The sequence below is a fragment of the Equus przewalskii genome, chromosome 14, assembly GCF_037783145.1.
Source record: "Equus przewalskii isolate Varuska chromosome 14, EquPr2, whole genome shotgun sequence".
In the NCBI taxonomy this organism is placed as follows: Eukaryota; Metazoa; Chordata; class Mammalia; order Perissodactyla; family Equidae; genus Equus; species Equus przewalskii.
Genome location: NC_091844.1, coordinates 12,252,166 through 12,278,622, shown reverse-complemented (window position 1 = coordinate 12,278,622; position 26,457 = coordinate 12,252,166). Strand labels below are relative to the sequence as shown.

General features: G+C 44.2%; 1 protein-coding gene and 1 long non-coding RNA gene across 2 annotated transcripts in view; one reads left to right on the top strand and one right to left on the bottom strand.

Annotated features, from left to right (window-relative positions):
- STARD7 (StAR related lipid transfer domain containing 7) overlaps positions 1 to 21,256 on the bottom strand; it is a 30,043-nt gene extending 8,787 nt beyond the window's left edge. Inside the window, exons 1-5 of the mRNA XM_070572127.1 lie at positions 14,507 to 21,256; positions 2,638 to 2,846; positions 2,244 to 2,293; positions 579 to 689; positions 416 to 498 (exon numbers count right to left, since the gene is read on the bottom strand). Coding sequence (XP_070428228.1) covers positions 416 to 498; positions 579 to 689; positions 2,244 to 2,293; positions 2,638 to 2,846; positions 14,507 to 14,811 — 758 coding nt within the window. The 5' untranslated portion in view covers positions 14,812 to 21,256. The remainder of the gene's footprint in view (positions 1 to 415; positions 499 to 578; positions 690 to 2,243; positions 2,294 to 2,637; positions 2,847 to 14,506) is intronic.
- On the top strand, positions 14,768 to 21,571 carry LOC103564057 (uncharacterized). The gene is made up of 2 exons (XR_011525897.1): positions 14,768 to 15,378; positions 21,251 to 21,571. It is a non-coding gene; the product is annotated as an uncharacterized lncRNA (long non-coding RNA).
- Positions 21,572 to 26,457: the final 4,886 nt, after the last annotated feature.

Genomic DNA, 26,457 nt, shown 5'->3' with positions numbered 1-26,457 from the left:
CCTACGCACCACTTATCAAGCTATGCTGTTGTAGGCATCCCACATATAAAATAGAGGAAGATGGACAGAGATGTTAGCTCAGGGCCAATCTTCCTCCAAAAAAAACACAAAAAAACAAAGTGAGTTCCCTGGGTGATTCCTGGCTCACTAGGCTTTGTGAAGAAGAAGAGAACACTTTTTTATTAAATTATCAACATTGAGGAACTGAAAAAACGGCATAATGAAAAGCTTATATCCATCCCATCTTCCCAGACAGTCATTAGTCACAGCTCACCCACGTTCTAGCTGGGATGGATGGGGCCCTGGCCTCACATATAAGGGCACTGCAAACGTGCAAACTCCCACCAGACAAAAACGAATGAAGGACACAGCTAAAGGGACCCAGCAGGGGCCACAGGTAATGATACGTACGTACCGTGACACCAACACCATCACGTTGTTTTCCTGATCCACGCTATACCGCCGAACATAAACATAATCCCGTGAGTACATTGGATACTAAGGAAAAGAAGGGGCAGGATTAGTGTTCTGCCTCACATGGACATGACAAAAGTAACACCAGAAGTAAAAATACTCACAGGAAAATGGGTTACCCAGTGAAGAACCTCAGAACCACTAACCACATCCCTCTCAATCACTTCCAGCTTGATTACCAGGGCATCCCACTTTTTTCTGTACTCTGTATCCAGCTGCACAAAGAGAAAAGACCATGAACACCCAAGAGATCCAAAACGAAGCTGCAGACGCTTCTCCAGATGCTTGGCCCTCTGACCCAAGGACCTTATTCTGAAACAGTGATCCGACCTAAAAGACAGTGCCAGAGGCCAGCCTAAGTGGTATACCAGTTAAGTTCATGCGCTCCGCTTCAGCAGCCTGGGGTTCACGAGTTCAGATCTGGGCATGGACCTACATGCCACTCACCAAAGTATGCTGTGGCAGCATCCCACATACAAAACAGAAGAGGACTGGCAATGATGTTAGCTCAGGGACAATCTTTCTCAAGCAACAAGAGGAAGACTGGCAACAGATGTTAGCTCAGGGCCAATTTCCCTCACCAAATAATTAAATAAAAATAACAGATCGTGTCAAAGTATGAAAGACATGGCTGTGTTTACTACAGATGAGTTTTTTTAAATCCCTTCTTATAGGCCAATACCATTACCTTGAAAGTGAATCTTAACAAGAAAAAGACAAACCAAACAAAAGTGTGAGAAAAAATATCATAACAGACACGTCTGGGGAAGATACAATAGATAGTGATATAAATGTCTAACGGTGAAACAATTCTAAAAAGTTTTTTTGGGGGGGGTTTCTTTCTTCTTTCTTTTTTTGCTGAGGAAGATTGCCCCTGAGCTAAGATTTGTTGCCAATCTTCCTCTTTTTCTATGGAAGCTGCCACTACAGCATGATCACCGACAGAAAAGTGGTGTAGGTCTACCCCTGGGAAGCGAACCCGGACCACTGAAGGGGAGCACACCGAACTTAACCACTAGGCCACCAGGGCTGGCCCTCTAAAAAGTTTTAAACAGACAAAAAGTCCAAAAGTATAAGTCCGGCAAAACAAATGAAAAATCCAGGAAGGAAAAAATTTTTTGACTAACTCTGGGTGATCCCACCTCCCCCTTTCACGCGTTTCCCCCAAAGGAGGAAGGCAGCCTTTGAACAGATACTCTTCATCTTTATTAAATAAACACCTTCACTATGGAAATGTTCCAGATTACTAAATCCTAACTGGCTCTGTACTGAAGGGGAAAACGCTATAAAGCATTTTAGGCCCAACAGATAAAAGTGGAATATAAACAGAAGATACAAGTCCCACATCAATGTTAAATTTACTGACTTCGATAACGGTACCATGGTTAGTTAAGAGAATATGTCTAGTTGTAGGAAATACACATTGAAGGATTTTGGAATAAAGGGCCATGTATGTAATTTACCCTCAAATTGTTTAGGGAAAAAAAATGATACAGTCTTATAAAACATACTAAAGCACTCAAATCCATTCCTCTATTTGATCTTCCCAACAGCCTGCGAGAGTGTAGAATCGGTTTCATCCCCACTGCACACAGAAATTCTAAGTCAAATATTTATCCAGACGCTATTTAACGTGAGATGAGAGGTACAGAGATAGATGGATGTACTGAAGTCAATGTCTTCTGAGTCAAAGAAATTATTCACGTGGACAGCGGTAAGTGGATTTCTAGGCTTAGAGACTCCAAATCTGGGAAGAAAAATTTACTCACCTGGACGTTGAAGAACTGCCGGGGTGTCACATCTGTGTAGGTGCCGAAAACTAGAATGACAAGAAAGAATAAGGGATGTTTGCCACACTCTCATCATTCACCTTACTCCTGTCTCCTCATTTCAATTATTGAGTCCTGATAGATCTTAAAGGCAGATTCAGCAATTGGAAGTCATACTGGGGCAGCAAAGTAAGATAAAGACGACCTATAGCAGAGTACAGCAAAAAAGACACTGAGACTCGTCAACTGGAAGACGAAAAATAACAAACAGTAAACGGTGGCAAATTTTCTGAGAAACAACCAGAACAGACCAGATTAGAGAGTCTAAGGAACAGAAGCCCTGTGCAGCTAGGCAACCATAGACCACATAACCAGGGAGCCAAGCAGGGCTCACCTCTGTACTGGTAAAGGTGGGTGCCTGTGATAGGGCGCCGCCACAGCTTAAAGTGTTTCTTATCCATCACCATTTCCCAGGGTTGCTCTTTGCCCCCTGAATCTTCACTCCCTTCTGTTTGGGATTTTGGTTCTGGAGGGTGGCGTTCAACTCCAGAGCTCTGAAACATGTTTGACATTTCTTCCAACCGTTTCATCTCATCAATGGATCTGGAAAGGAGAAAAACAACAAGCATGGCACAGGTGGTCGGAGTCAGCCCTGTGAAAAGAAATGTCCACACAGACTTGCGTAAGAATGGTATTAAAACAATACAGAGTGTAGTGAACAAAAACATGAGTTCCCGAGTCTGAACCCAGTCCAACATTCGTTAACTAGAGTACTAAATTACTTAATTGGTCCCTATTTCTTAATCTGTGAAATGGCAATAATAATAGTACCTACCTCAAAGCTTGATTGCAAAAATTAAATAAATTTCTATGTAAAGTGCTTAGTACCTGGCACATGTTTAGCCCTCAAACATTAACTATTCAGGTTTATGACTGTGAAATGTCATTTGGTATCTTTTTTTTTAAAGATTTGCACCTGAGCTAACAACTGTTGCCAATTTTTCCCCCCTACTTTTTCTCCCCAAGTCGCCCCCTGTATATAGTTGTATATTTTAGTTGAGTCCTTCTAGTTGTGGTACATGGGACGCCGCCTCACTGTGGCGACGAGTGGTGCCATGTCTGCGCCCAAGATCTGAACCAGCGAAACCCTGGGCCACGGAAGCACAGTGCGAACTCAACCACTCGGCCACGGGGCCGGCCCCTCATTTGATATCTTTTGTCCATCTTTTACTGGGTTGTTTGTCTTCCTACTACATTATAAAAGTATTCATATATTTCTCCTCTGCTTTTAAAGAGAGATAATTAGCATCCCATAAGAATCATCCTTTTACAGCATACAATTCAATGCTTTTTAGCACAGTCACAAGGTTGTGCAACCATCATCAATTCCAGAACATTTTCACCACCCCCAAAATAAACCTATACCCATCAGCAATCACTCTTCATAGCCCCTGACAACCACCAATCTACTTTCTGTCTCTATGGATCTGCCTATTCTGGACATTTCATATAAATGGAATTATACAATACATGGTCTCTTGTGTCCGGCTTTTTTCTTTTCTCTTTGAAGACTGGCGCTGAGCTAACATCTGTTGCCAATCTTCCTCTGTTTTATGTGGGATGCTGCCACAGCGTGGCTTGATGAGCAGCACCAGGTCTGTGCCCAGGATCTGAACCTGCAAACCCTGGGCTACCGAAGCAGGGCGCGCAAACCTAGCCACTATGCCACGGGACTGGCCCCACGTCTGGCTTTTTTTCACTTCGCATGTTTTCAAGGTTCATTCCTGCTTTATTGCTTTTTTGGCTACGTAATATTCCACTGTATAAAGATATCACATTTTGCTTATCCATTCATCAGGTGATGGACATTTAGGTTGCTTCCACTTTTTGGCTACTATGAATAAGACTGCTATGAACATCTGAGTGCAAGCTTTTGTGCAGACATGTGTTTTCAGTTCTCTTGGGCAGATTCCTCGGAGTGCATTTGCTAGGTCACGGCAACTCTGTTTAACTTTTTGAGGAAGGGCCAAATTATTTTCCAAAGCAGCTGCACCATTTTGTATTCATACCAACAATGCATGAGGGTTCCAACTGCTTCACATCCCTGCCAACACTTGTTACTGTCCATCTTGATTCTAGCAATCCTAGTGGGTGGGAAGTGATATCTCACCGTGGTCTTCGATTTGTATTTCCCTAATGACTAGGGATGATAAGCATATTTTCATGTGCTTATTGGCCATTTGTGTACCTTTTTTGGAGAACTATCTATTGAAATCTTTGCCTATTTTTAAGTTGGGTTGTCTCTTTATTGTAGAATTCTAACATTCTTTATATATTCTGGAGACTAGTCCCTTATCAAACATATAATTTATAACGATCTTCTCACATTCTGCGGGTTGTCTTTCCAGTTTTTTGATAGTGATCTTTGATGAACTAAAATTTTTAATTTTCATGAAATCCAATTAATCTGCTTTTTCTTTGTGTATGTTTTGGGTGTTATATCTAAGAAATCACTGCCTAATCCAAGGTCATAAGGACTCATGCCTATATTTTCTTCTAAGAGTTTCAGTTTTAGCTTGCATTTAAGTCTTTGATCCATTTTGAGTTAATTTTTATGTAGGGTGTGAGATAGGGAGTCTAAATTCATTCTTATGCGTGTACATCTCCAGTGATCCCAGCGTCATCTGTTTAAGACTATTCTCTCCCATTGAATTCTCTTGGCAGCTTTGGTGAAATCAACTGACCACAAATATAAGAATTTATTTCTAAACTCTCAATTTTATTCCAACAATTTATATATCTATCTTTGTGCCAATACATTATCATCTTAATTACTGTAGCTTTGCAGTTAAGTTTTGAAATCAGGAAGGGTGAGTCCTCCAACTTTCTCCTTCTTTTCCAAGATTGTTTTGACTATTCTCGGTCTCTTTCATTTCCATATAAGTATCAGGATTAGCTTGTCGATCTCCACAAAACAGCAAGCTATGATTCTGATAGGGATTGTATATTGCCATCTTAACAATATTAAGTCTTTTAATCCACGAACACAGTAAATCTTCCCATTTATGTCTTTTAAAACTTCTTTCAATAATCTTTTGTAGTTTTCAGTGTGTCCTGCACTGTGTTTGTTAAATTTACTCCTTAGTATTTTGTTCTTTTTGATGCTATGTAAATAGAATTGGTTTCTTAATTTTATTTTCAGACTGCTCATTGCTAGTATATAGAAATATGCTTTTTGTATCTTGATCTTATATCCTGCAACCTTGCTGAACTCATTTATTAGCTCTACTAGGTTCCTGTGGATTCCTTAGAATTTTCTACATACAAGATCGTGGCAGGGGCCAGCCTGGAGGCACAGCGGTTAAGTTCCCATGTTCCGCCTTTCAGCCACCCGGGGTTTGCTAGTTCGGATCCTTGGTGCGGACATGGCACCGCGTGGCAAAAGCCATGCTGTGGTAGGCATCCCATATATAAAGTAGAGGAAGATGGGCATGGATGTTAGCTCAGGGCCAGTCTTCCTCAGCAAAAAGAGGAGGACTGGCAGTAGTTGCCTCAGGGCTAATCTTCCTCAAAAAAAAAAAAAAAAGGAAAAAAGAAAAAGATCATGGCAGCTGCAAATAGAAACAGTTTTACTTCTTCTTTTCCAATCCGGATGCCTTTCATTTCTTTGTCTTGCCTAATTTCCCTGGCAAGAACATGCAGCACACTGTTGATTAGACATGGGAGCAGACATCTTTGTCCTTTTCCTGATCTTAGGGGAAATGCTTTCAGTCTTTCGCCATTAACTATGCTATTAGCTGTGTTTTCCGTAGGTGCCCTTTATCAGGCTGAAGAAGTTTCCTTCTATTCCTAGTCTGTTGAATGTGTTTTTATCATGAAAGAAGGCTGGATTTTGTCAAATGCTTTTTCTGCATCTACTGAGATGATCAGGTGGTTTCTGACCTTTACTCTATTAATGTGGTGTGTTAAATTGATTTTATATGATGAACTAACCTTGTCAGTAATTTGTTTAGGACTGCATAAAGCTTTAAAACATTCAAAACAATACCATATATCATACTATGTGTCATTATATACCATTTAGGGATGTACACATATGTGTAAAGACAGAGATGGGAATGAAACACAACCAGCTGGATAAACTTGGGGAGAGGAGATTTTAATTGGAAAAGGGTAGAGAGGAGGTTTAAATTGTATTTATAATATTTTACTCCTTAAATATAACTGTATTTGTAACATTCATGTTATTCTTTAAAACTTTTTATAAACATTTTATAATACTTTTTTAAAAAATGGCTTGTATTTTCCCCTTCACCTTCAAACAGCAGATCAGAAAGGTTGCTAGCTGTCTATGTCATATACAAGTCTCCTGTGAGCCAAGACTGAAGAAGACACCAACTACAGATACACTCTGAAACGCCCTTTCACTCCTCTTCAACCTTCAAAACCACACGAGGTTCAAGGTTAACTTCTAGGCAGAGTTAACCACGTACATTGACTTTTATTCCTCTACAGAAACACATCACACTATATTATAATTAATCTATCTTTGTGTCTGCCTCCCTTACAGAACTATGAATTCTCTAATGGCCCAGAATCAGTCTTTTTCATGTTTCTATTTCCAGCTCCTAGCAAGTGCCTGGTCAACATTAGACGCTCAACACATGTTTACTGAATAAGCCAAGTAAATCAATAAATATAGAAGTAGGCCTCAGCAATTCAAATTCTTATTAAAAGATTATACTAATACATTGCTTAATTAAAAGCCAAAAATTCAGTGTTATACTGGTAATGCAAGATTAAAAGTTTAGAGCAATCCAAAGTGGTGGTAAGTGTAGAGATCTGTGTTCTCATCTGGCTCTGCCAGCTAGCTGTGCGATCTTATGCAAGTCATTTTACCTGTAAAGCCCTCCCTGTTTCCACGTGTAAAGTGAGGACATTATTTCTTGCAGGCTTCTATTAGCTTTAAAATTCCAATTTTCTGAATTTTAAACTTTGGACTTAAACAAAAATACTTATATAGGGAGACACTTGCTATTTTGACTGCTTGAAATCTTTTCTTATTTGGGGAGAATCCCAAAATAGGTGGGATGCAGTAAGCCCTAGTAGTTAGAGCACAGCTCCTAATTTAAGAGAGGTTAATTAGAGACTTCTGGTAGCAGTTCTGAATCTTGAGAAAATAATGCAAGGCACAGGATCTTTTAGAAATTATTCTCTGTGATCTTGGGAGAGCGTAGAGTCCAGCAGGGCAACTGATCCAGGGGAAACAAAACCAGCAACACTGCCCAAAGAAGATTACTCCCGTAGCAAGTCTTGGCTGTTCTCTTGGCCAACCTGTACTCTGGCCTTCTCGTCAATGCTTTGTGACCTAACATCTTTCTAATTAATTCCTTTCTGGCTTAAGTTAACCAATATCAGTTTCTTTATTTGTAACCAAGAACCCTAGCCAGTAGAATTTATAGTGCTGTTCTGATGAAAAATGTTTAACCATTTTTTGAAAGTTTTAATTTGAATTAGAAGTGAGAAAACAGGATTGCCTGCTACCACTGCCAACAGTATAGAAACAGGGAAGGAACTTCAGAGTAAGCAAGAAGATCTCACAGGAGAAAGCAAAAGCAAAACCAGCCAAACCAATCCTGAGAAAAAGGAACAAAGCTGGAGGCATCACACTCCCTGAATTCAAAATACACTACAGAGCTACAGTAATCAGGACAGCATGGTACTGGCAGAAAAAACAGACACACAGATCAATGGAACAGGACTGAGAGCCCAGAAATAAGACCACACACCTACGGACAAAGCTAATCTTCAACAAAGGAGCCAAGAACATACAATAGAAAAAGGAAAGTCTCTTCAATAAATGGTGTTGGGAAAACTGGATGGCCACATGCAAAAGAATGAAAGTTGACCATTATCTTACACCTTACACAAAAATTAACTCAAAGTGGCTTAAAGACTTGAAGGTAAGACCTGAAACCATGAAACTCCTAGAAGAAATTATAGGCAGTACACTCTCTGACATCGGTCTTAGCAGCATCTTTTCAATTACCATGCCTATTCAGGCAAGGGAAACAAAAGAAAAAATAAACAAATGGGAAATCAGACTAAAAAGCTTCTGCAAGGCAAAGGAAGCCATGAACAAAATAAAAAGACAACCCACCAACTGGGAGAAAATATTGGCAAATCATATATCCGACAAGAGGTTAATCTCCAAAATATATGAAGAACTTGTACACATACAACAACAAAAAAACAAACAACCCCATCACAAAATGGGCAGAGGATATGAACATTTTTCCTTAGACAATATACAGATGGCCAACAGGCACATGAAAAAGATGTTCAAGATCACTAATTATTAGGGAAATGCAAATCAAAACTACAATGAGATGCCACCTCACACCCATCAGAATGGTTATAATCAACAAGAAGAGAAATAACAAGTGTTAGAGAGGACGTGGAGAAAAAGGAACCCTCATACACTCCTGGTGGGAATGCAAACTGGTGCGGCCATTATGGAAAACAGTATGAAGAATTCTCAAAAAATTAAAAACAGAAATACCATGTGATCCAGCTATCCCACTACCGGGTATTTATCCAAAGAACATGAAAATCAACAATTCAAAAAGATTTATGCATCCCTGTGTTCAATATGCAGCATTATTCACAATAGCCAAGATGTGGAAGCAACCCAAATATCCATTAACGGATGAATGGATAAAGAAGATGTGGTATATATAATACACAACGGAACACTAGTCAGCCATAAAAAAGGTGAAATCATGCCATTTGCAACAACATGGCTGGATCTTGAGGGTATTATGCTAAGCAAAATAAGTCAGACAGAGAAAGACAAATACCATATGATTTCACTCATATGTGGAAGATAAACACAGAGAAAAGGAGAACAGATCACTGGTTACCAGAGGGGAAGGGAGTGGGGCAGGGCAAAAGGGGTAAACGGGCACATATATATGGTGACAGATAAAAACTAGACTTTCGGTGCTGAACACAATGCGGTTTACACAGAAACTGAAATATAATAATGCACACCCAAAATTTACACAATGTTATAAGCCACTATGACCTCAATAAAATAATTTTTTTAAAAAAGAAGTAAAACCAAAACCACAGCTAGACTTGCTCAGAGAACAATTCAGGCATCATGTGGCACCAATTATGGCACTTTTCAGCGCTAGGAAACATCATTCAATAAAAATTAAGCACCACTCCTGAATGTCATTCTTATCACATAATGAAGAGGGGCAAGAATGTCTTATTGAGGGGCTGGCCCCGTGGCCAAGTGGTTAAGTTCGCGAGCTCTGCTGCAGGCGGCCCAGTGTTTCGTTGGTTCAAATCCAGGCGCGGACATGGCACTGCTCATCAAACCACGCTGAGGCAGCGTCCCACATGCCACAACTAGAAGGACCCACAACGAAGAATATACAACTATGTACCGGGGGGGGGGGGGGCGCTTTGGGGAGAAAAAGGAAAAAAATAAAATCTTAAAAAAAAAAAAAAAAAAAGAATGTCTTATTGAAAGCACATCACAGCCAGCCCTGTGGCCAAGTGGTTAAGTTCACCCATTCTGCTTCAGCGGCCCAGGGTTTCTCTGGTTTGGATCCTGGGCACAGATCTAGCACCACGCATGAAGCCATGCTGAGGTGGCATCCCACATAGCAGAGTCAGAAAGATCACTGGTGGGCTTTGGGAAGAAGAAGAAAAAAAAAGAGATTGGCAACAGATGTTAGCTCAGGTGCCAATCTTCACCAAAAAAAAAAGGACATCAGAGGCTCATAAAATTACCTAGTAATAATGTTTTAAGAAAATTAAACTATATGACTACAGGTAATATTTTTAATGGCCTTCTGAAACCCAAGAGCTTCTGATTCACTGCTTAATCAGTCTCTCCTATATAATTAAAAGTCACTAGGTGGCCTTGTTAAAATTATGAAACAAAGTCCCTAGAAGGGGATAGAAATGTCTTGTGAAGTTACAACATTCATTCTTTGAATAGCACCATATGAATGCTGGAGCAAGACTGCATCATGATAATGCAGGTTCAAGAATCTCTGAAGGGTCTCAACCTCTAAAGCTGACATGGAGACATAATTAGCACACAGGTACACAGAGTCACTATCATATGTGTGGAGGAAGGAAAAACCTATCACCATGGATCTCTCTACACTGCTGTGCCAAATCTTGTCTGGACGGGATGGGTGTCTAAACCTTATCATCTTGTTATCTAAGTCTTAAACAAGTAATAAGAGCAGAGGAAAGGACAAAGGAGATTATTCCCAAAATAGTAACAGAAGCAGATTAGTAAGAGGATCAAGGAAAGACAGCCAATGCTTCCCTTTCTCCAAAACTAAACTTATTTCAATATTTGAGAAAGGCTAGACTGAGAGCTACAGCTACTGAAGCCACAAAACCATGAAAACAGAGTAAGAAGTATAATCACGTTTGGCTCCTCCATGGGTCCTCCCCTCCGCGTAGAGCTTGATATAAGGCTCCAAAACGATTCAAATGAAGCCATCCTTGTACTTAGTAATTTCAGTAAACAATTGCCTCATTTCACACAATCCCCTGTCAAATTCCAAATTACTGTCAAACTTAGAGACGCTTAAGTACAACAGCTATGGGACACACCTAGAAATAAAAGACATCAACCGGCTCACTGCAATTCTGGGCCAACTGGTTAATGGTAAAATAATGAAGACAATCTCAAAAACTTCAAGTCAGCTTTCACGTAGTTCTCAGGCTCTAAGAAGGGCATATCAGTAAAACACCCTCAAGTGACAGTGGGGAAGAAAAAAGTTCCTTTAGGCCAAAAGGATTTCTTGTTGAGCATTTATCTAGTTGGTAGCATACTGAAAAGGTGAAAGTATTCTGAATGCCCCGAAAGACAGAAATGGGAAAATGGCCAATTTTCTTTATGAAACTTTACTGGCACTTTATTTACTCAAACTTCCAGAGCAATGAACTATGACTTTATAAAAAAGAGGGGAGGTTAATGGAACATTTCCCCCTAGCATTTCATATTTCTTAACTTCCTTCCTCTTTTTGCTCCTATAATTTTTTTTAATGTTCCAGGGCAATCAAAAACAACTACTGTATTTTTCCATAAGATTTGCCCTCGGCTCAAGAATGCCAGCTAGCACCAAGAATAGTGATTGAAAGTCCTTTTGTTTGACTGTTTAATTGAAGACAATTGGGTAAGAATACTAGACCAAGCATTAAAAGACCCGATTTCTACACCTGGTCCCATCAGTGAGTCAAAGTCACTTTGTACAAGTTACTTCTTTTCTCAAATTTTCTTGCTATTGCTAGATTAATGAGATCCTACTTGTCAAGCACAAGAGAATATAAAGCAAGGTTATTCTTTTTCATTCTGACTAGACCCCCAAATAATATAAGAAAAAATGCATGCCACTTCAAAGTACACATTCAAAGAGATATCCTGCACACCCCATCACTGTTTAACCAAGACAGCAGTATCAGAAGTAGTTTGTACCAGGACAAGTTGGTACAGAAACACCACAGAAGAGTCAAAGGCTGTAATTTAGGGGCCATGGGACAATCATGCTCTTCTTCCACTAGTAAGAAATGCACTTGTCCCGAGGCACACTCAACTGTGCTCCATTATGGAAGCCACTTGAAATCTTCTCACTAGAACAAACAAAATCTAAGACATCTTCAGCAGCACCTCCTTTAAAGCAAATACGTAAACACCCAGCAAAAACAGTTAACCTGTACTCAGAATATTTTATTCAATAAAATATAAACGTAACAAGCCATCAGAACAAAGACCTATGGAACCACTGTACAATCAAGATAGTTGAATAGCATATTATTTGCCTCCCTATCAAGATAACAAACATATTTTTAAAAATCCTCAAAATGGACAACTTCATCAAATTTTAAGCACATGACTGATTTCAAGCATGAACTGGACAATGAAGTGTTAAATGAGGGCCTTCACTGTAACAACCCTGGAGAGGGTCAAAAAAGGCCTTCATCTGGCCTACTACTTCAGCTGGCCTTCATCTAAGCTTCTGAAATTCCCAGAAGCTTCTCTGGCAGATTAAGCCCGAGCAACACCTCTCCAGGAGTTGGATTAGAACCAAGAGTGTTTCAACTGCCCCCAGGGCTCAAAGACAGCCCAGAGAGAGGGAAATAGAATGGATACTGGGTCAGTTCATCAAGGGGTCTGATCTCTTTCCGCCACAGTGGGTAGTGACTACTGACTCCAATATTTACCACATTCATTTCCTATCTTGTTTTCCCCTCTAACTCCTGCAAGTGGGAGACCTATTAAACAGAGGCTCCAGGCCATAGTGTCCACAGCAATACATGAAGTAAGCCAAAGAATGTCATCCACCACCTAGGCCTCAACACTATTCAACTCCCACCCCCAAAACATCTTCCCTCTCTTTTGCACCCAGGAGCCCTTTTCTGGTCTTTCTCCTCTTCCCCAAACAGATCCAACTGGGAATTTTCCCTTCAAAGTTCATCAATGTAGAACCTAGGTATTTCATCGTTAAAAACAGAATGAGGGGCCAGCCCCGTGCCAGAGTGGTTAAGTTCAGGCGCTTTGCTTCGGTGGACCAGGGTTTCACCAGTTCGGATCCTGGGCGCAGACATGGCACTGCTCATCAGGCCACGTTCAGGTGGCGTCCCACATGCCACAACTAAAAGGACCCACAACTAAAATATACAACTCTCTACTGGGGGATTTGGGGAGAAAAAAAAGAAACACACAGAAGGAAAATTCAAATAGTTATTTCTCAACTTACAAGTTTCCCTCCCATAAATTCTTTTATTTCTCACACCTGAGACTGCTTCATTAGAACAAAATGAATAGCAAAAGAACACTAACAGAAACTAGACAAACTACCTATCATGTTTTGACATCTTAACTTTTTTGTGAGTAAGGTTGTTTGTGAATATGATTTTAAATTGCATTTATAAAGTATTAGAGTATTAGCAGTTCTTAAAATACACCTGCATTTCCCCCCAATCCAAAGTATGGCACAAACAGCTGCCTGGCATCTGGGTGCTACATCTCCAAACAAGTCACAGCGTTAATTTTTTTTAAGATTTTATTATTTCCTTTTTCTCCCCAAAGCCCCCCGGTACATAGTTGTATATTCTTCGTTGTGGATTCTTCTAGTTGTGGCATGTGGGACGCTGCCTCAGCGTGGTCTGATGAGCAGTGCCATGTCCGCGCCCAGGATTCGAACCAATGAAACACTGGGCTGCCTGCAGCGGAGCGCGCGAACTTAACCACTCGGCCACGGGGCCAGCCCCCAACAAGTCACAGTGTTAATTTTATTGAAGCATTTCTAATTTTCACCTAACTAAAATTAAGGAACAAGAAATATCTAGAATAAATAGATTTGTGTGGCATTTATGAGGGAGAGGGGACTGTCCCAGGTTCCTGAAATCAGTTTCAGAGTTTAGGGGACAGAGTTAGTGTGGAGAGAGAGCAGAGTTTAAGAATATCTATTAAAAAGAAAATACAGAGACAATATAAACAGTAAAGCATTGTTTCTCCAGATTACATATCAGGGCTGATTCAGAACCACAGATAAACAAATTCCATCAATGGTACTGCACTTTTCACACAAAAGGTTTTGATGATAACAAGAGTGATTTCAGAGCTTAATGAAACAGCACCCCCAAAGTTCTAGTTAAAGTAGCAAAACAGTGACCTAATTCTTATAGGTTAAACTGTCTGGGCTACTGGTTTGAAGGACGAGAGGAAAATCCCTTCCAGCCTAATTCTGCCACAAGAGTCACAATGACAAAGAGAGCTTTCCTGGTATTTGTTACGAAGTCCCATTTGGAATGAAGTAATTTTGCAAATTGCATAACTATACCTGTAAGTCAAGTTAAAACCCGTTTTGAATTTGACCTTTCTGGATGTATTAAAGATTACCTGCATAATGGCCTACATGCCTTCAACATCGTATGTGTTTTTCACAATGTAATTTCTGTAGTGTCATGCTCCCCATTCAAAGTCGCCCTGCTAGACTAACCTACACTTCCAGTTATTTCTAACCCGACAAACGAAATTAACAGAGACAATAAACAACGTGGTTTGCTGAAACAGGATCAAGCTGGTGCATCGCCAAGTCAAGTAGCCCCGGGGAAACGGGAGACATCGGCTGCACAGGCAGGCCCCTGGGTCCGATGTCCCAACCTCCCCACCCGATCGGCCCCCACCCCGGGGCACAGGAACGGCCTCGCCCCGGGCCCACCTCTGCAACTCCTCCTCCTGGATCCTCTCCTCGTCCCACACGAAGACGCCGGCGAGCGCCGCCATCAAGGCAGAAGCATGGCCCGGGCGGCCGCGCAGCCGGCGCCAGAGGCGGCCGAGGAGGACGCGGCGGGAGCTCTCCGAGTACAGGCGGCCGTAGAGCTGCGCGATCTGCTGCGCGCGCCGCACGCGCAGGCCCGTCACGAAGCGGCACTGATTGGCCAGCAGGGCGAGCAGGCCCCCGCCCCGCGCCCCTGCGCCCGCCAGCCAGGCGGCCAGGGCGGCCGGCGGCCTCCGCGGGAACATGCCGCCCGCGCCCCGCCCAGGCCCCTGCCCCCCTGCGCCCGGAGGCGAGCGAGGCCTCCCTCACGCGGCAAAAAGAACGAGCCCGGGAGGGCGCAGGCGGCCCTAACAGGTCCCCCTAATTGGCCGGCCCCGAACTTGTCTCACTGTCCAGCAGGCCCTTCATCTCTCTGCAGCAACCGCCGAGGAGGAGTCCCCTTTGCGGAGAATGTGGGTCATGCCACCAGCCGCGGACGCTGCAAGACGCGCTCCTGGGCTCCGGCCGCGGGCGGGCGCGTGGGCGGCCGGTCGGCACCGTCGGCCGCCTGCCCCCTCGGCGTCCTCACGCCGGCGCCAGGGGCCGCGGTGCACAGCGCGCGGGAAACGACGAGGCGGCCCGCTCCGTTCCGGCAGCCGGCGAGGTCCCAAGCGTTCGGCGTCCGCCACATGCACAGCCCGCCTGCAACCTACTCCTGTTTCGGCCTTCCGGGCCCTCATTGGGCACGGCCCGGGCTCCTCGATGCTGATTGGCGCCGCCAAGTGCTTGTCACCGCCCCCTCGCGCCGCGCGCCGGGGCCCTTCGCTAGCAAGGTAGGTGGAGCGGCGGCGAGAGCCAGTCAAGGGCGCCTCGGAAAGTGACCATAGGACCCCGCCGCCTCCGCCGCCGCCATCTTCAGGCCCCCCCCCGACCCCGCCCCCCAAAGGGGCGCGGCCAGGTGCGTGTTAAGAATCCAGCGCAGTGCTCACTTGTCCTGAGAGGCGGGGACCGTCGCCTCCTGCAGTAATTTGAGTCTAGGGTGCGATGGGGTCTCGGCTTTGCGCCTGCGGGGCCCTGAGGGCGTCCAGGTGGGGCGGGGCGGGACAGGTAGCCCCCGGGGTAAAGAGAGACCACGTAGGCCTGGCGGCTGCTGCCATCAAAGCTTCCTCGGCCTCCCAGGCTGGCTCTCCCGGGTGCGCCCTGGAATATCCGGGCGCCAAGACGGTCCCCGAGACTCGGAATCTGAGCAACTCGTCTTCTCTCTGCGAACCCCGCGACGCGAGAGTGGACCCGTGTGACATCCTTCAGCCCGGGACACTTTCTAGAGAGCTACGTGAGCAGGTGGCCCTCGGTAAAAGGGCAGCAGAGTGGAGTTCCTTGGGGCAGATATCGTAGTTCGAGCAGTAGCTGTCCCTCTCCCTTTGACCACAAGGTGACAGCGTGAGAAGGTAAACAGGTTTGCACCGCCCACGAACAGCCTGGCTAAATGATCTCAAATAGCATTAAATTACTACTCTGTGCCCAGCCTCGTTAAAACGAAACTGCTGGAGGTCCGACGGGAAAACTTTACACTAAATGGTTTCCCTTTTTTACGCTTATGTTAAGTACCTTACTGAAAAACAAAAAAATATTGTGGAAGGCCGTCTTGATGAAAGGGGCCGTGCTCATTCCAAGGCAGTGCATTTAGATTCTTACTGTAGATTCCATTCTTACTGTAGCTATTTGAGCAATTTTCGATGTTCTTAATAAAAGATGTTTCTCCAAAAAGAGAGAAAATTATGCTTTACTGGGAGCTGAAATTTAGATCTATGTAAGCCAGACTGTCTGATTTTACTTTGGGGATTGTTTCTGATGTTTATTTTCCTTCAAAAGCAGGTAAGGAAAAATAGGTATATAACAGAAGATAGTATTTGACACGTTGTTGAGCAGGCTTTTCTCAGTGATGGTAGGATGGCCAGGGAGGGGTGGGGGGAGAGGTTGAAATTTCCTACTGTTCTGCTTTCCTTGATTAAAAGGAGCTTAGCACTTCTGCTTGGTTTTTTGGTTTTGTTTTGTGTAACAAAATGAGTTCTCAGAAACTCCAGCAGAGCCCCTCTAATCAGGCCATTTTTCCCCATCACTACTTCCTCTTTCCCCTCAGTACATAAACATAAGTCCATCTTCAAAAAAGCTATGGGAAAAAAAAAGAGGCTTTAACTCTTCGTATTTCCAGGTACTACCCCTTTCTCCTTCCTTTCACAATGATTCTGTTTTTAAAAGGATGGCATAAATATGCTTGCTGTCTCCATTTCTTTACCCACCTATCAATTCTTCCTCTTTAGAATTTTAAAAATCAACTTCTTCTCCACCATTCTCTCTACCACTTTTTTGCTCAGTACTCTCTAGTCTAACTTCCTTTCCAATCCATTATTAAGAAACTTTTTTCACTTGTGTATCCCCAGAACAATGTTGAAAAACTTTATTCCCTTTGTATATTTGTAAGTTGCTCCAAAATTCTTCATTATGAGTTTGTCTTATGTAAGTTTGGTTCTGGCTATCACACCCACCAAAATTTAAAGCTGAGTAGGCCCAGCAATAATCCATAGTAAGACAGAAATGGTACATCCAGAATGGGACATGAGCAGGGCCAGGGGCACAAGTAAGCTAGAGAAGTAGGTGGTCTAGACATCCGTGTCACCTACCATTTGTGCACCAATGCCTCTCCCTCAGCTCATACCTATGGCTGCATAGGAGGGGGGTCCCTTTATGACCAGCTGACAAAGGCAGGAAAAAAAGCAAAGTTTGATTCACAGATAGATCAGAATGGTTTGCGGGTACAAGCTGAAGATGAAATGTGGCTGCACTATAGCCCCACCCTGGGGTGATCTTGAAAGACAGTGGCCAGGGAAATTCTCCCAAGGGATAAATCCTCTCACTGGTACACCTGGCCATTCACTTTGTGTGGACAGAAATGTAGCCACGGTTAGAATATATATAGACTCATGGCACTAGCACTTGGCTAGCTGGTTGATCAAGGGCCTGGGAGGAGAAAGATCAGGGACAAGGAGATCTGGGATAGAGGCATGTGGATGGATTATGTGAGTGGGCAAGCAGTATGCAGATGCCCACCAGAGAGCATCTACCATGAAAGGGGCACTGAAGAACCAGGTAGAGAGAATGACTCGCCAAGTGATGTCAGCCAGATGCTATCAGCCACCTCAGTACTGGCACAATGGCCACGCGAATGGAGTAGCCATGGTTGCAGGAATGGGAGCAATACAGGGACCCAAGAACATGGGCTCCCATTCACAAAGGCTGCTGTAGCTACTGCCATGCTGAATGTCCAACCTGCCAGCAATGATTTCAGTGTTGAGCCCCCAAAATGGCAGTATTCTCCAAGGAGAGCAACAAGCCACTTGATGAAAAGCTAACTACATTGGATACCTTCCATCCTGGAAATGGTGGTAATTAATTTTGACTGGAATTACTACATTCTGGGTATAGTTTACCTTTTCTGCCTGCAGAGCCTCAGCCAGCACCATCTTCAGTGTTTATTGAGTGTCTGACCCATTGACATAGGATCTCACACAATGTCCCATCAGACCAAAGGACCCATTTCACAGCAAAGGAGACATGACAGTGGCACATGATCATGGGATCCACTGGCTTTATCACGTTTTGTACCATCCAGAAGATGCCAGCATGAAAAGAATGGCCTGTGAAGGCAGAGCTGAGATGTAGCACAGAGATGCTGCCAACTAAGGATGGGACACCATCTTCCAGGACTCAATAGACACTCTTATCAACAATCAGGATGGTGCTATGTACCAAAAGGAAGAAGGGATAGGTCCAGGAACCAAGGAGTTGAAGTAGGAGTGGCTCCACTTACCGTTAATCCCAGTGATGCCATTGGGGTATCTCTGTCCCCACAACTCTGAGCTTTGAGGGTTTTAAGGTCCTGATTCCCAAAGAGGAAATATTTCCATCAGGGGATATAGCAAAGTCCCACTGAACTTTAATTTACAGTTTCCACTAGGTACTTTGAGCTCCTTGTACCCAGGGACCAGCAGGCAAGAAGCAGGAGTCACCATCCTGGCAGCCAGAATTGACCCTGATCATCAGGAGGAGGCAGGGCTGCAGTTATACAATGGGAACAAAAAGGAAGATGTTTGGTACCCAGGCGATGCAGCTGGGTGCCTGTTACACTCTTGCTCAATTTTGATGGTAAATAGATAGGAACATGGCCTAAAAAGGGCATGGTGACCAGGGGCTCAACAGAGGTGCTTCCTGAGGGTGTTAAGAATCTAAAATGCACAGTAGAGGAGAGAGATGATGAGTATCATTTGGGGCCTCAAGACCAGATGCAGGAGTAGGGACTGTGGTTTGTCCCATTAACTATCAGTTTCCCCCAGGAAAAGTAGAGCTGCTCCCAGAACTTATACAAAGAAGTGGATCTGAGTAGCATTAGGAGTAGCAGGACCTGCCACCCAGGTCCACCTTCATGACTGAAGGGCTTGGCCTCTACCTGCTGGCTAACAGCCCTCAGTTATCAGCCCTCTTCAGGAATTGCCCCCCAGGGAAGAGAGCTTCCTTACCCAAGGTCACATTCTCCTCTCTGAGAACAGCATGCATCCAGTGATTGGCTGAAGCTGCGGTATAAAGGCCTGGTTCCCTCACCCCGACTCAAGACAACTTGAAAGGCCATCCCTGCTTCAGAACTCTCTGTGGGGTCAGCTGAGGCCTTTGTTGAGACTACTTTGCACCACACCTTCTCCCTCTGACCAAGGCTGCTTCCTTCCCTTCCTCCGTAAGTGTTGAACCTGAAAGCACCCTGAGTACCACATGCTAATCATCTCAAAGTCTGCTGCCCAGGGAACCCAACCTGTAGCAGACTCTGTCATTGAGCTCAGTAGAATATGCCTGTCCAGAGCTGGTACTGGGAGTGAGGACATGAGCTCTCTCTCTCTGCCTGGAAAGTGTTAGGGGCACTGCACACTCCCCTCTCCAGCCATCCTTCTCTGGTGTCCCTTAGCAGATGCACTTGCCCTCTGTCCTCCCCTTCCTCTTGGCCTGCAGGTTCCAGGTCCTAGACTGGACATCAGCTCTCCCAGTTTGGGGATCTGACAGGGTTAGGAAGCACCGATTTGTTGGCTTAGCAGTGGCATGTGTAGAAATTATTTCTCAGGCATTACACCTGTGGATAGGTATTCCCCAGAGGGTTACATGGCTCTACTCTAAGTTAATCAGGGTTAGCTTTGATGCCTATGCTTTGGTCCTTTTTCCCCAAGTACTTGGAAAGTAAGTTGTCTGAGTCTGATGCAACCCACGGTCTCCAACTGTCAGGCCAAAAGGCAGCAGTAATTGCCTTCTCTTCCCTTCTAAGTGGTATGTAACCCAAAGCTCTATTTATCTATTATTCAGAATGGAAAGTGTTTACAATATTCATCCACTTACTCATCAGTACGTGAAGTCTCCTCATAGCAGTCAATTGCCCACTAATTCATAACCTAAAAACAAGTCATGAAAGCATCTGTTGTGTCATCAAGGATGGAGCTATACATGGAACTTTCAGGCCAAAGGCACCTCTTCTCAGAATCAGATCAAAATCTGTGGTGAAAATCATATTCAGGCAGACTCCACCAACACCCCGCTTCCAGAGAGCAAGGCTTTCCTGCCTCATGTAGGCAAGAATTGCCCCTGTTTTTCCAACTGGGCAGTAGAGCACCTGGAGCCCAGGGAGTGAAGTAGTGCACATGACTCCTACTGCTTCCTTCCTTCCCTGTGGTAAGTGCTTTTCTGGCTCAGCTTAGGTTACTATCATATCTTCAGCCTGGCCCAGTTCAGAATGGGAAGAAGCCCAACAGCAGGAGCTGCTGCATCTGGAAATGGACCCGCTCAATGCAGTGTAGCAGATGCAGAGGAACCAACCCAGCTGCAGCAGGGAGAGGGTCTTAGGGTACAGAGATGCACAACCACGTATGAGCAAGTTGAGACCCAAGTACCAGGGTCTAGAGGTACTACAACCCAGGCCGGGAGGCAAGCAGGACAGCCATTAGAGCCATGAGACAAGGGTAGGGCCACAGTGGGGGTGACAAGAAGCTGCATCTAAGAGTGTTAGCCTGAGGCCTCTTCAATCCCTCCTACTTAGGACCTAGGTAGACCCATCTTAAATGCCACCTTCCATAAACCTTTGGAAACCTTACCTGTTTCCTTCCATTTACAAGGAGCTCCACTAGGGGTAACACTCCTATCCTCTCTCTACCCCTTTATTTACTTTGCCTCCTGGAAAGTAAAAGATGACTACTCTGGTGGGGTAGGAGGACTGGTCATGCATGGAAGTGTCAGCTGCCTGCAGGTACAGAATCCTACTGCTCTTGCTGAGGTGGGTTCTACCCCATAGGGATCAAGGGTCAGGGGAGGCTTTCTCTGGTCTAGTGCTGTCTTGACTAGGTGGGTTAGTCAGCCTCATTATAGGATTGTATTAGCAGTCTACTTAGCAACAGACCTAAAACTACGTCCTCCAACCCAGCCTCTCTATCAATAGTAAAGGAGACACTTCGGCCTCTGGCTGCTACTCCTTTATTTCTCAGGGCCTCAGAGACCCTACAAGAGCTTTCCTCACCCCTTCAATCTTACCCTTCTTTGAATTCCCATTGTGGCTTTTGGTATATCCTTAGTAGGATGGTTCATAATTTGGGTAACTACCTTATTTCCTTCCCTTACTAGTTGCAAAGATCTAAGAGAAGACACTCTGGAGGTCAGCTGAATAGACAAAGATGAATGAAGAAACTAACTTGAGGAGACAGACATGGAAACAAACAATGACTACGCCATGTGATGAGCTTGCTAATGGGGGTTGCAGGCAAGGCTCTGTTAGTAGCACCAGTGAGGGGAGCCCACCTCTGCAGGGGAGGGGAAAGCTTAGCATGTGTGACAGCTTCACCAGCCCAGTGTCCTCTCCATTTCTGGGAGACATTTGTATTTCAGCTGCTTAGCATCCATACCTCCCTGTTTTAATAAAAATACTTTGCTTTCCTTTTCATGGAACCCTCCTTTGTCTCATCCATGTGATTCGATTGCCAGCATCAGGGGGAAACAAGGGACCCTAGACCAAGCCAATCAGGGCATTGAATCCTTATGGCTGCAGGGACTCATTCAGGAACAAGGTCAATCCCAAGTTGGTCAAATCAGAGTGAACCCTGGAACCTTTGTAAACTGCAAGGAAAGAGAGCTCGCTTTGTTTTCTGCTGAACTTAGTGCTCTGACGAAAGCCTGGAGCTAAGCAGCCCTTTTGCCACCATTAGGGAACAGCCTGGATAGGAAATGGAGCCAGCATCCAGGAATGGAGCTGAAAGAGAGTAAACAGGTCCAGATAGCACCTCTGGAGCCCCTGAATTCACTGCAGCATTTGACTTTTCTAGTACCCAGCCAATAAATGCCTTTCTTGCATGACCAATTTTGGGTTTTTAGTCATTTTGCAACTAAAGTGTACTGACTAATACCCTCTTAGGTAAGATCAGAAAAGAGGTTTCAACATGTTTCCTTAACCCTAAGGTTTGGTGAGGGTACCTAAAGTTCTATTTGTTAAAAAAAAAAAGAAGAAGAAGAAGAAGAAAAACGTTCTATTGCAATGGAAAGTAGCAAGCCATATTTTTCTATTTCTCCAAATTGTTTTAAATGTGTATCTCTTGGGCACAGATTTTAGATCCCCTGCCACAGTCACTCTGCCACCTTGATAAGGGTCTAGTATCCAGAATATATAAAGAACTCTTACAACTCGACAATAAAGACAAATAACCCAATTAAAAAATGGGCAAAGAAATTTCAATAGATATTTCTCCAAAGAAGATACATAAATGGGTAATAGGCACCTGAGAAGGTGCTCAACATCTTTAGTCATCAGGGAAAGGCAAATCAAAACTACAATGAGATACCACTTCACACCCACTAGGATGACTAGAATCAAAAAGAAGGACAATAACAAGTGCTGGTGAGAATGTGGAGAAATTGGAACCCTTACACATTGCCGACAGGAATGTAAAATGATGCAGCTGCTTTGGAAAACAGTCTGGCAGTTCCTCAAACTATTAAACATAGAGTCACCATGACTCAGCAATTCCATTCCTAGGTATATAGCCAAGAGGACTGAAAACTTATGTTCACACAAAAAGTTGTACACAAATGTTCATAGCAGCATTACTCATAATAGCCAAAACATGGAAACAACCCAAATGTCCATCACCTGATGAATGGGTAAACAAAATGTGGTATATACCTACAATGGAATATTATTCAGCCATAAAAAATAATGAAGTACTGATATATGATGCAACATGGATGAGCCTTGGAAACATTATGCCAAGTGGCAGAAGACAGATACAAAAGGCCACATATCCCACTTATATGAAATGTCCAGAATAGGCAAATCCATTGAGACAGAAAATATATTAGTGATTGCCAAGGGGTCTGGGGGAAGCAGGAATGGAGAGTGACTACTGATTGGTACGTGTTTCTTTTGGGGGTGATAAAAATGTTCTGGAGTTATTGGTGATGGTTGAACAACCTTGTGAATATACTAAAAACCAGTGAATTATACTTTACAAGGGTACATTTTATGGTATGTGAATTGTACCTTAATAAAAAGAAATGTAGCAAAAATGTTAGCAATTGGGAAACCTAGCTGAAAGGTGTATGGGAACTCGTTGTCCTATTCGTGCGACTTTTCAGCTAGTACAAAATTTTTTCTAAACAAAGTTGTCTTTTAAATGCTTAAAATAAATTCAAAGTCATTCCTTCTTGATCCCCCAGAGTGAAGGGTGGCATTCCCCACTCAGGAAGTCAGATGGCAGAACTTTCAAGTTATCTAGTTCAGCTTCTCAGTTACAAATGAGGAAACTGAGTCCCAGAGAGAGATGTCTGCCAACGCATCTAGTTGGTAACTAATTATCCTCTCACACATTTCAGATTGCTATTCCGTCCTTTTCTCTAGAGCTGTTTATTTTTCTTCCACTTAGAATGCTCATCTGGACGCTCTCCAATTTCTCAACATCTTTCTGAAGTATGTAGGTTGGGGAAGAAAACCCACCATAAAGACATATGTTAGATATTGAACGTGTGTAAGACATCATTCCAAGATCAGAAGAAATTTCAGTATGGAGGAATTAATGCAAAAATGTACCCAAATGGTGGCACATGGCATCAGCCCCACTGCCTTCTGCTCGTCTGCTGCTGCCCGCTCCCTCCTCATCCCATTGGGCTGACTTCAGAATGGAGACGTGGGGATGGGACTGGAGTTAGGTAGGCGGTTCCCCAAAACAGCCAGGATGTGTGCAAGCTGTGTCTTCAGGAGTGCCAAGCACTACCCAAGCAAAGCACTGAGCTCAGAGTGGGAAAGAAAAACAAAATCGGGGAAGTCAGAAGCTGGGCGGGCATTGGAATGGAGCTGGAAGAAAGGGGCAAGCAAAAGAAACAATTTCCAAGGATAGGGCCAGTGTAATGAAGGCCCAGTTTGCCTATTTGAAAGTGGGCAAAACTGATTTCAAGGCTCAGCCCTGTTCAAAGATAGGACACACACAACTTCTGTGAGAAAGCAGAGCTGGTCAGTGGCCGATTGCCCTATTATCACAGTAAGGAGGGCTGAGGGAGAGACTATGGGAGTCTCATCTCCATTTCATAGGCTCATGCCAGCAAAGATCTCTGATTGGTGTAGGCCTTGCCCTTGTGCTCCCACATCCCAGTCACCATTAGTGGCACCATCTCTGAATCCAAGACCACACATGTAACCAACCTCATCCTGGGCCATGGTATGAAGCTGCAAGTTCTTGGCCACAGTTCAGGGAAAGGGACATGATCTAAGTTGAGCCAAAGTGACTCATCTCAGGCCTTAAACAATAGGTTAGTGTGAGCCTGGGGCTGCTGGTGGCCATCTTCACTACCTTGAGGGAGACTGCCTGAGCCCATGAGTGGAACAGACAGATGGAGAGAAATCCTGTCTTCACATCATCATTTGAGTCCCTGGATCCAGCCAAGTTGCCTTTTCAGTTACATGAACCAATAAATTCCCTTTAATTAAGACAGTTCTATGTTGAGTTCTGTATCTTGCAGCTCTAAGTGTTCTGACAATAACCCTGGCATTCCAGGCCCTCACAGGCTGGGCCCATCCACCCAAGCACTCCCCTCTAGTGGGTATCACCACTGCTCAAAATACTGACTCAGTGTTCCCCAAAGCCCATCCCTTTCTTTCGTGCTTTCACACCATTGATTACACCATTCTCTCATGAAAGCCTACCCATTTTTCAAGACCCATATAAAGTCTCTCCTCCTTCATGAAGCCTTCCTGGACCATTACAGTCTTGAGGGGCATCAAGTGCCCCTTGTCAGGTTTCCTCTTTCCTGACAGTTGGATCGTTAGGCCCTTGACGGCAAGGACTGTATGCATTAATATCTTTGCATCCTTCACAAAGCACATTGTGTTCAGTGTATTTGGTGAGTGAACACTGCATAAGAAAGCATGACTCCCTGGCCCAAATGAACTTCTAATGTAAAAAACAAGAAAGACATAAAACCTGTCAACATAATAGAAATAGTATGTATGTGTATCTGAGTGCACACACACGCAAATTTCCCTCACCACTCTGCCAGAGCACAAAGAGGCAAACAGGTGGGAAAGGATGAATAAGGGACACCCTCCCTCTTATTAAAACAAAACCCACCCACCACCCCAAGGTTATTCCAGAAGGAAACCCCCCACCAATAGTGGTGGCACTAGAAAGCTAGGTGAGAACCCCAAGAGGAAGGTAAAGCCAAACTGGGGAACTGGGCTACAGGGTCTAGCCAGACGTCACCACGAAGAAAAGGTCTTTTACTGGATGCTACTGCTATTTTGCTAGAGAGACAGAAAACAGGAAGCTTCCAAACAGGCACACCTTCAGGCCCTGTTCTCATAGTGCCGTACAAGCCCTTAAACAAGATGGAACCACAGACACCTCTTTGAAAGTTCTTTCATGACTGAACTCTTCAGACTCATGGTTGGGCTGAGAGAGAGATCTCTCCTTGAACACCTTACGGAGGCCCTCATCCTCCACTGTGTTGTTTTCCCACTCAGCTGAGTGGGCTGACCAGGCCAACAGAAATCCTTCCTGAGGAAACCGCCCCTCCCTCTGGCCCCAGCAACAAAGCCAAGCATTTTCTCCAAAGCTTACTGTGAGGAACTGGTATTTTAATTCTCAAACTGTGTCCCTAATAGAGTGTCTTCACTTCAGGTGGACCCACTCAAAGAGGAGACATGTTCTCCCCTAAATGCACCTCTCAACCCCTGTTAAAATGCCATTCCCACAGAAAACACAGGGGAGGAGGAAAGGTTCCTGGCTATTTGAAAACAAGGGCCACAAAGTTTATTAATTCCTTTGTGTGGTCTCACAAAACCTTGTGACCCATTAATTTAGTGGCTGTGTGTGTGGACATTTAAGGGTGAGATGTCAGCTGAAAGGATTCTCATCTTAAGATAACTTCTCTCTCCCAAGACACAACCACCTCTTCCTCTGTTCCCAAGGCTCTCTCCTTCTGCCCTTCACATCCCACATCTCATGCAGGAGCTCCTCTAGGCCTGTACCACTGGCTCCTCATCCATCACGTGGCAGGCACCGGGGCTCCCAGCTTCCCTACTCCAACACCTGGCTGAGACACACCAGGTCCAGAGGACCAACTATGACTGCTCTCTCCTTCCTCTTCTGCCAGGTCCCAGGTCCTCCACACCATTTCCCATCTGTCCCCCACTTCCCACGCCCTCAGACTCTTCCACTTACCTCCAGGCTGACCCTCCTTTATACTGTCATGAGTCATTAAAATAAACCTGGGTCCCTCTTTTCTCAAAATCCTCCCGGGGCTCCCCACTGCTTTTAGTGCCTTAAATGGGCCCCTGTCACCTTTCTAAC